General features: G+C 39.7%; 1 protein-coding gene across 5 annotated transcripts in view; it reads left to right on the forward strand.

Annotated features, from left to right (window-relative positions):
- ROBO1 (roundabout guidance receptor 1) overlaps positions 1-8,526 on the forward strand; it is a 1,068,890-nt gene extending 1,060,364 nt beyond the window's left edge. For all 5 annotated transcript variants that reach the window (XM_065575497.1, XM_065575504.1, XM_065575513.1 and 2 more), the window contains 3 exons: positions 1,949-2,257; positions 5,452-5,645; positions 6,811-8,526. In XM_065575497.1, coding sequence (XP_065431569.1) covers positions 1,949-2,257; positions 5,452-5,645; positions 6,811-6,825 — 518 coding nt within the window. In that variant the 3' untranslated portion in view covers positions 6,826-8,526. The remainder of the gene's footprint in view (positions 1-1,948; positions 2,258-5,451; positions 5,646-6,810) is intronic.
- The last annotated feature ends 525 nt before the right edge of the window (positions 8,527-9,051 follow it).

Below are 9,051 nucleotides of genomic sequence, written 5' to 3' on the forward strand. Positions count from 1 at the left end.
ATCCAAACTTTTAAAAATTGGGTGATGACAGTCAGGCTCCTAAATCCACGATTGGGAACCAAAATAAAAGTGGACTGATTTTCAGAGGTGGCAAGCACTTCTAGCTCCCACTAAAATTAGTAGGATTTGTGGAAGCTCGGAATGTTTAGGGGGACGTGGTGTGCATGGACTTCGGACTCTATTATTAAATAGCAACTAATGAACATTTTGGCCTGTGTTGTTTTCATAAATCTAATGACATTACCAATATTCATTACAATAATTCAACATGGAACTCCCTCAGAAGCTATAAGGTCTCTTTTAGAAGTCAATAATTTAGCAAATTTAGTCTCTTTTTCTGAGAGATGTCTGCTATTACATCACATTCACAGTTATTGTTTCCACAGAAAATGTAGTTCAGCCCCTTGGAATGTAAGTATTATTTTATACTAGCATACAGTCAAGAGCAGTGATTGTAATACTTTGCTATGCATGAAATATATATGAGAGCAATAGTATTGTTAATCTGAAAGTGAGTTTGTGAATGAGGGTTTCAATGTGTTGGTAGGATAGGGTATCACAATGATAGCAAGGTTAATGTTGGAGATGGGGACTCTGATGTGTGAGTGTTGCCTTTATTTACTATTTTGCTTTGCTCACAATATTCTGATTTTTTTTCAACTTTCACATGCTCTCTATTGCTGCCTTCCATTTTGCAGATTTTCCCTCATTCAAAATGGCCACCCATTACTTTTAATAGGGCTGAAATAAGGCAAATTGGCAACTATGTTAACAGTGTCTACATGTGAAAGTGAGGCTGCCCCTGGCACTTTTCTACACAAACATTTCGTTTGCAGCAAGCTGGAGTGTGAATTATCTTGCTATATAGTAACTGTTCACATGGACCCTGCTGATGTGTATTAACAACTTATTAATGCGCTTTGATTGGTCTCATTTCAAAGAGGACTCAATTAAAGTTCATTAATAAAATGTTGATGCACATCAGCAGGGTCTATGTGAATTGTTACTCCATGACAAGCTATTGCAAAGTAGACTCACACCCCAGCATGCCACGAACTAATTGTTTGTGTAGACAAGCCCCTACTAAAGGTGGCCACCAGCACTCATTTTCCATGGGATTGAAGCCAAGCTACCATCAAGAAAAATGGCTGCAGTTCTATGGTTAGAGAGCCTTATAGAAAAGTGTGAGGAGACAGGAGAAGATAAGAAGCAGAAGAGAGACTGAGAAGGGGTAGAACTTAGAAGGAGATGTGGAGATAGGCGGAAGGAAACTGGAAGGGGGAGCTGTATGGAGATGTGGGACCAAGGCGGACTCAGAGTGATGCTGAGGATTGTGGAGCAGGAGGATGCAGAGGGGGAGTTGGAGAAGACTGAAGGGAAGACAGGGATATGGGGCTGCACTGAAAACTGAGAAGGAGAGAAGTATGGTGTTCAAGAGGGAGGCTGACGAGTTCAGGGACTACGAGGATGAAGAGAAATGGGGGCACAGCGGACAGTGATAAAGAAGCCAAAGGAGAGGAATGAGAATGAGCTCTCTCACCCCAGGGGCAGGAAAGAATAGGTGAAGCCCCTCTCTGAGCAGCCAGTTGGGAAGCCTGCATTTTTGCTACATTTAGTGTTGAATTTAGAACTGGAAATTATCACAGGGTGGCCGCTTCCTCCTACAGACTCAAAAAGCAGAAGGCAAAATTTTAACACAATAAATGTGTTGTTTTTTTAAATAATGATTTCTAAGTTCATCTTGTGATTGGAGGGGGAAAGGCTAACTCTTGATGGTTTAATGCTTAGGTTGGCTGTACACTTGAGTAGCCTTAATTCTAAGTTAATGATTTTCTTTTGAGAGGAAATTGACATAAAAATATAGTGAGTTACCACAGTGGAAGTAAAATATTATTCCTTAATTTTGTTAATGCCTGATGTCATTTATTTTATTTTTTTTACTTTGTAGACCTGCCACCCCCTCCAGTGCCACCTCCTGCTATTAAATCTCCTACCGCCCAGTCCAAGTCACAGCTGGAGGTGCGGCCTGTCATGTTGCCAAAACTCGCCTCTATAGAACCGAGAACAGACAGGTCCACGGAAAGAAAAGGAGCAAGCTACAAAGGGAGGGAAGGGGCAGATGGCAGACAGCATTCTGATGTGCGGACAAATTCGGGAGAGCGCAGAGAATTGCAGGAACAGCAAAATGATGGGAAACTGCGAGGAAACAAAGCACCAAAGCGAGAAGGCACACCAGCAAAAACTCATCTTCTCCAAGGTGATTTTGGCATGCATTGAGTTTAATTAAATATATACCGTAGCTAAGCAGGAGGATCTGGTCCACAGATCTCCCTATCAAATTCACAGCAGGCTTGAGAAGTTAGGCCTGGTCTACACTATATAGGTGCTGGAACTGGGGGTGCTGCCACACCCCCTGACTTGAAGTGGTTTCCCTCATATATAGGGTTTACAGTTTGGTTTAATGGCTTTCAGCACCCCCACTATACAAATTGTTCTAGCACCCATGCTACGCTATGGGGTTAGGTTGACGTAACTTGCCTTGCATCTAACTATCTGTGGAAGTGTCTTCATTTAAATGTGGCTCCTGCTGACATAAGTGCCTCTCTTTGCCAATGTTGTAACACCACTTCCCTGCATGGCATAGAGTCATGGCTGACATAATTAGGTTTATGCAGTATCAGTGTAGACATTCTGTTGCTTATGTTGACTGTTACTGGCTATCAGGAGCCGTCCTACAATGCCCCACACTGACAGTACGATCAGTACAAGTGCTCCTGGTGAGGATGTGCACTGGAGACACAAGGAGCTACATGTGCATACACAAGCAATTTAATAAGTGTGGTGGCTGAATATAGATGCAAAAAACCCTTCACTTTTCTTGGTGATTACTGGGGTTAATGTTGGAGGGTGGAAGGCCCTGGTTACTGGGCCACCATCTCTCCGGCTGGAGTGGGGAACCAGGTGCTTCCAAAATGTACGTGAAAAAGTCAGTAAAGCAAAAACAAAACAAAACACACATACCCCCCCCAAAAAAACCCAACCTTTCCCCTCCCCTTCTCCCCCCAAATAATGACTTTTGTAAAACTTGGGAAACTTTTGATAAAAATAAATAAAACGGAAAATGAAAGGCCTTAAATTATACTGCATTACAAAATGAAAACAGATTGCATTGCTGTGCATCAAGTAGGCAATATTGTGAACTCAATCTTGTGAAAATAATACATGCCTTTCACTAGGTAATGCATACCTTACATATTGCAACCACACCTGGAGAGACATTTTTGGAGTGCCTTATGGACATTTGTCACTCGTATGATCTCCTCCTGCTTCTGCCCCAGGTTATTAAGGGAGTTAAGTGAGGCTCAGGTAACCCAGATATTTAGCAATAGTACTGGTGAATCGAAGGTTGACTCATTTTTACCTCACATTTATAGAGGAAAAAGGTGCAATCCAGATTTCAAAGACCACTTAGTCTTGCTTCAGTCCCCTTTAAAAAGTAGAACACTATAATGAAGATTAGACCAATAGAATGGGTTAGAGATGCACAGGTTACAAATAGTAACCATAATGATGTTACAAAAAATGGATCATGCTAGTCTAACCTAATCTCTTATTTTATGGAGGTCAGTACGGCTATCGATAAAGGGAGTTCATATGACAGTATCTATCTTGCCCCCAGTAAAGCTTTGGGCAAAGTATCAAGCAAATGCTTGATTCTTTCTTAGACTAGCTAGCCTGGCTACAAAACAGGGGAATAGAAATTGGACAGTAAATTGGTTAAATGGGCACATAAGCAAGAGGTCACTGTAAATGGCAGTGGGTCACAATAAAGAGAAGCCATTAGAGGGTTACTTCAGGGGTTGGTTCTGGGGCCGTTGCTTTTCAATTTATGTATTAATGGCTTAGAGCAGGTGGCAAAATTTGCTGATGACAGTAAAATTAGAAACAATGTTAATATTTAAGGGGCATCTCACCTTCAGAAACAGTTAAAAACGTTAGGGCAGATGTCTGTGTGTTGATTTATAGATATGCACTTGAGCTCTAAAATCATGAGGCAGCCTACGTGTGACTGGGTAACGAAATGAAATTTACTGACAATAAAAGGAATGGAAGCATTCAAGTTTGCAGTATCTATTACTGATTCTAATTATTATTTACTTAATAAAAATACTTAGCTCTGGTATACTGCTTTCATCCATATATCTCAAAGCAAAACCAGAAATGAGGGATAAGGAATTTTAAGGCCAAAGTTTTCCAAAGCGTCAGCTGATTTGGGGTGTGTCTGTTTTTCTGTGCCCAATTTGAAACCAACCTAAAGGACCTGATTTTCAGAGGTGCTTAGCAGCTGCACATCCTGTTGACTGTAGTGTAAGCCTACTGCACTGGTTCCCAAAGTTTTTACTAAGGCAACCCACTCTCTGCATTTTTCTTTTCTTGAAAGCCACCATTACACAGATGTACCCTCCACCCCAGCAGAGGGGAAGGGAGGACACACTGTGTGAGCAGGAGAGGTTGGAGAGACAGTCTGCCCCACAATCACCCAATAGCAGAGGCTCCTGTCCCATGGGGCTGGGATCAACTCCCTGCTCCAGGCGTTGTGACCTAGTGCCTGGGGTCACAGGCTTGTGGTGAAACCCTATGCACCCGGTTACAATGCCCAGAGCGGGGAGCTAGGCCCAGTCCTGCAGGGTGAGTGCAAGGCAGTCCTGCTGTCCAACTCTTGTAGCCTCCCATCCTCATCAAGCCAGGAGAAGTGTATGTTTGCCTAGGCCAGGGCCCAATGATGGGTTAATCTGACCCTGGGCATGGTGACTCCTCTAGCGCCTTTCCGCAATCCACTGGTGGGACAGAACACACAGTTTGGGAAACAATGGTCTAGTGGATAAGGAGACAGGAGACCTGAAGTGCATTACTGAGTCTGCTACTATTTGTAAGATCCTGGCCAAGTGACATAGGCCCAGATTTACAAAAGTTTCCACTAAATTTGAGTGCCTACATTTTTGAATGTTCAGCTTGAGATATGCTGGGCCTGATTTTCAGAGGTGCTGAGCACCCACAACTCAAGGATGAATTGTCCTCTCCACCTCCAAGGTCATACCTGACAAATATACTGCAAAGGTTTTCTTTATTTCTCCATTTTCTGCTGGAATATAGAGCAGGGATCATAAGTTTCATGTCATAAGTGGACATGAATCATGGATCACTCTTTCAGTTGCTTCTTTCTCTTCATTTCCATATTTCTAACCTCACTATTACCTTTTCTTCAATAACATTTTTTACTCTGTTATGGAAACAATTATGAAGCAGTTCATACTGCTATCAGCCATCACTCTAAATCTCTGGGTGGTCATTTGAAAATTGCACACATCAAATATGTATGCAGACTTTGCAGATGCACATTATATCAAAGCATATAAATGCATATAACAATGTATATATTTCATTACACAGAGGACATCTTACCATATTGTAGGCCTACGTTTCCAACATCAAATAATCCAAGAGATCCCAGTTCCTCCAGCTCTATGTCATCAAGAGGATCAGGAGGTAGACAAAGGGCAGATCAAACCAATATAGGCCGAAGAAATGCTTCAGAAATGCAAATACTGGGAGCATATGAACAAGGAGAAGAAGAAGAATTAGAGGTAACTGCAATGGCACTAATAGCAATGCATAGGATAGACCCTTGTCACTGGCAAATGATTTGAGGACCTAGATAGATAGCAAGGGGAAAGCACATTTCAAAAGTGGAAATATTTAACCTAGGAAAATTATTTTAGTTATTTTAATTGTTCATTAAACATAAGCACATAAGAATGACCATATTGGTCAGACCAATGGTCCATCTAGCCCAGTATCCTGTCTTCCGCCAATGCCAGATGCTTCAGAGGGAATGAACAGAACAGGACAATCATCAAGTGATCCATCCCGTCTTGTCAAGTCGCAGCATCTGGCAGTAAGAGACTCAGGGACACCCGGATCATGGGGTTGCCTCCCTGACTAGCTTGACTAATAGCCAGTGATGGACCTATCCTCCATGAACTTATCTAATTCTTTTTTTAAACACATTTTTAGTTATAGCCTTCACAACATCCCTTGGCAATGAGTTCCACAGACTGGCTGTGTGTTGTATGAAGAAGTATTTCTTTTTGTTGTTTTAAATGTGCTGCCTATTCATTTCATTGGATGACCCCTGGTTCTTATGTTATGTGAAGGGGTAAATAGCACTTAGTTTCTTCACACCATTCATGATTGTATAGACCTCTATCATGCTCCCCCTTTGTTGTCTCTTTTCAAAGCTGAATAGTCCCAGTCTTTTTAATCTATCTTCATTTGGAAGCTGTTCCATACCTTTAATCATTTTTGTTGCTCTTCTCTATACATTGTTGTTATCCCCAGACAAAAGTTATATTAAAATAGAGATATGGTTGAGAATACATATAAGGATGTTGTGATTATTCACAAAACCAAGCATTATAAGCACAGGAAATTCAAAATAAAGGTTAAATTTAAAATAATACAAACATGTTCAGGTATAGAAATACAGAGTTAGGGCACCCAAAACAACCTTAACTCTACCCTCTCATGACATATCTTAGAGTCTGTTGTGCTAGATTAGACTAAATAGGTATTTAAAGATATTTTGTTGTCGTCCTCTAGTGTCAACCAAATTCAGCCTTTGTCTTAAAATTCATGCACAATAGCATGATTATATGTTATTTGTGAGTAAAAATCTCTAAGGCTAGAATGAAAATACTTTAAACAATAAAAGCAAGCTAACTCCGAGCCAATTATTTTGATTTCTTACAGGAAACCGAAAGCTGAAGAGGATGAGAGATGTACTGTAACAGGCTTTGAAATCTAATCAGAAAAATATCACTTAAGATGCCTCGAGTCTGATGATGTTTGACGCCAGAAATAATGTTCAGTGCAATCAGAGTGTACAAACTTTCATTTTTATTCATGCCATCAGAACGCTAGTCTTTATTTTACTATTTCTTTTTAACCCCTTTTCATTATGAACAGCCCCTGACTATTGCATAACGCTAAGTGTATCACCTTCTTTCTGCCCAGAAGGCAGGTAACCTGCTCTTCCTGGTGTGGATGCCAGCTAGCACTTCAGGATTTGGACAGAAGAGGGTGCCAAAACCTGGGATTCCTAGTTTTCACCCTGCAGGCGGCACCAAGCCAATTGATACGGCACCGAGTCAGTTGATAATCTTCCATGTAATATAACATTGATTAAAAATACTAAATTGCATAAAGTGAAATTTATGCAAAGGGTTCTTCTAATGTAGTGGCTTTACTATAGCCTGCAGTTAGTGCAAAGGGGAACTTGCATTTTCAAAATGGACTGTTCCTTTTATTTCCTGCCAGTTTCTCAATTACCCTTTGCAGCAGCAAAAGAATTACTTCTTAAAATGCAACTAGAAGCAATTTGGGGTGAGGTGGCTCATATTGTAAATATATACTCATTTTAAAGTCCCTGTGGTACTTTAATTTGTCTTCCCCATTTTCATCATTCAAGTACATTCTTATTGAAAATGTCCTTTGAGATAGGCAGGAGCCAAGCCAGTAGGATCTCTGGTGGTCTACTCATGGCATGAATAAGTCTATTAGAAACTTGTTCTAATTTTCAACTTAAATGATACATAAAAATAAGCAAGGAAAATAATGGACATTTTTAATAATAATTGGATAAGGACATCGTTATTGTGACTGGCCCAAATCTCAGACCTCTACTTGTAGTATCAATTCACCTTAAAGAAGTGCCACTTAAAGACGTTTTGTTTGATCTTGGGGTTTGTTTTGTTTTGTAATGCACTGCTTTTTTTTTTTTTTTTTGGTTTTAAAAGCACAATCACTAAACTTTATTTGTAAACCATTGTAACTATTAACCTTTTTTGTCTTATTGAAAAATGTTAAAAAGCATTTGTTTGGGACTTTTCATCTTTTTGTTAATGCTTTATGTTTGTATTTGGAATATTTGAATGATGACAGATGGTAAAGTAACATACCTACATGTGGGCCATAAACAGAACACTTCTCACTTTTCCTGGACTTGTGGAACATTCTCAAGTTTACTGTGGCCTATCTCAACATTGGATTTTTCATAAAAGCTGAAATAGAGGCATTAGTTGTGTTGAATTTTGCCAAATGATGTCCTCTCTCTGTAGATTTTATTATCTTTTTTGTAATTATATGATTTCTTTGTCATTGGTGCTAATGGAAAATTGTGTGTTTGTTTATGGACAGCTATCAGGACTAGCCCCAATGGGAAAAAAAAAAAAAAAGAGTGTTTTGGTGTTTACTGAGGACTGAAATTTTTCATTTAGCTAATTTTTTAAAAAATGGTTACATAGAAAGGATGTGCAGTACTAAGGGAACAATCCATGTGATTAATGTTTTCATTATGCTCATGTAAGAAACCTCATATTTTAGCCATAATTTTGCATACTGAGGATCCAATAATCAGAAAAGTAATTTTTGTCACATTATTTATTAAAAATGTTCTCAAATACAGCATCTTATCTTGTAAGGTTTCTTGTTTTACTCAAAACTCATTTTTAGAGTCTGATTATGATATGATTTATATCAATATACTTGATTATTCCACTGAAGGCAACAGGATCAGGCCCTTAGACTTTTGCATAATAACTTCTGATAATCATAAAGACAGAAATACTGGGTGCTTCGTGAATATTTTAGCAGCTCTAATGGGGTAAACCATCACATCTTTGAAAGCATGCTAATTTCCAAAATGAGCTGAAGACAGAAGTCCAGTCCCTAACCCATGCACATATAACACTGTAGACCAGAGAGGTGACACATTTGTTGGGGGAGAAATTGGGTGTAAGAGACTCCAAATTCAATGCTAGGGAATTTCTTTGCTAATCTACTTCCCAGCCTTGCCAAGGAATTTGTTTGCAAGAATTCATTCATTTGTTAGGGACTGCACATAGTATAGGGGTGTCTATGTGCATACTGCTGCCCCCTTCACTCTGAGGGTACATCTACATTTGAGCTGGGAGGTGTGGTTTCCAACTCATG

This window comes from Chrysemys picta, chromosome 1 (genome assembly GCF_011386835.1).
Source record: "Chrysemys picta bellii isolate R12L10 chromosome 1, ASM1138683v2, whole genome shotgun sequence".
Lineage (NCBI taxonomy): Eukaryota > Metazoa > Chordata > Testudines > Emydidae > Chrysemys > Chrysemys picta.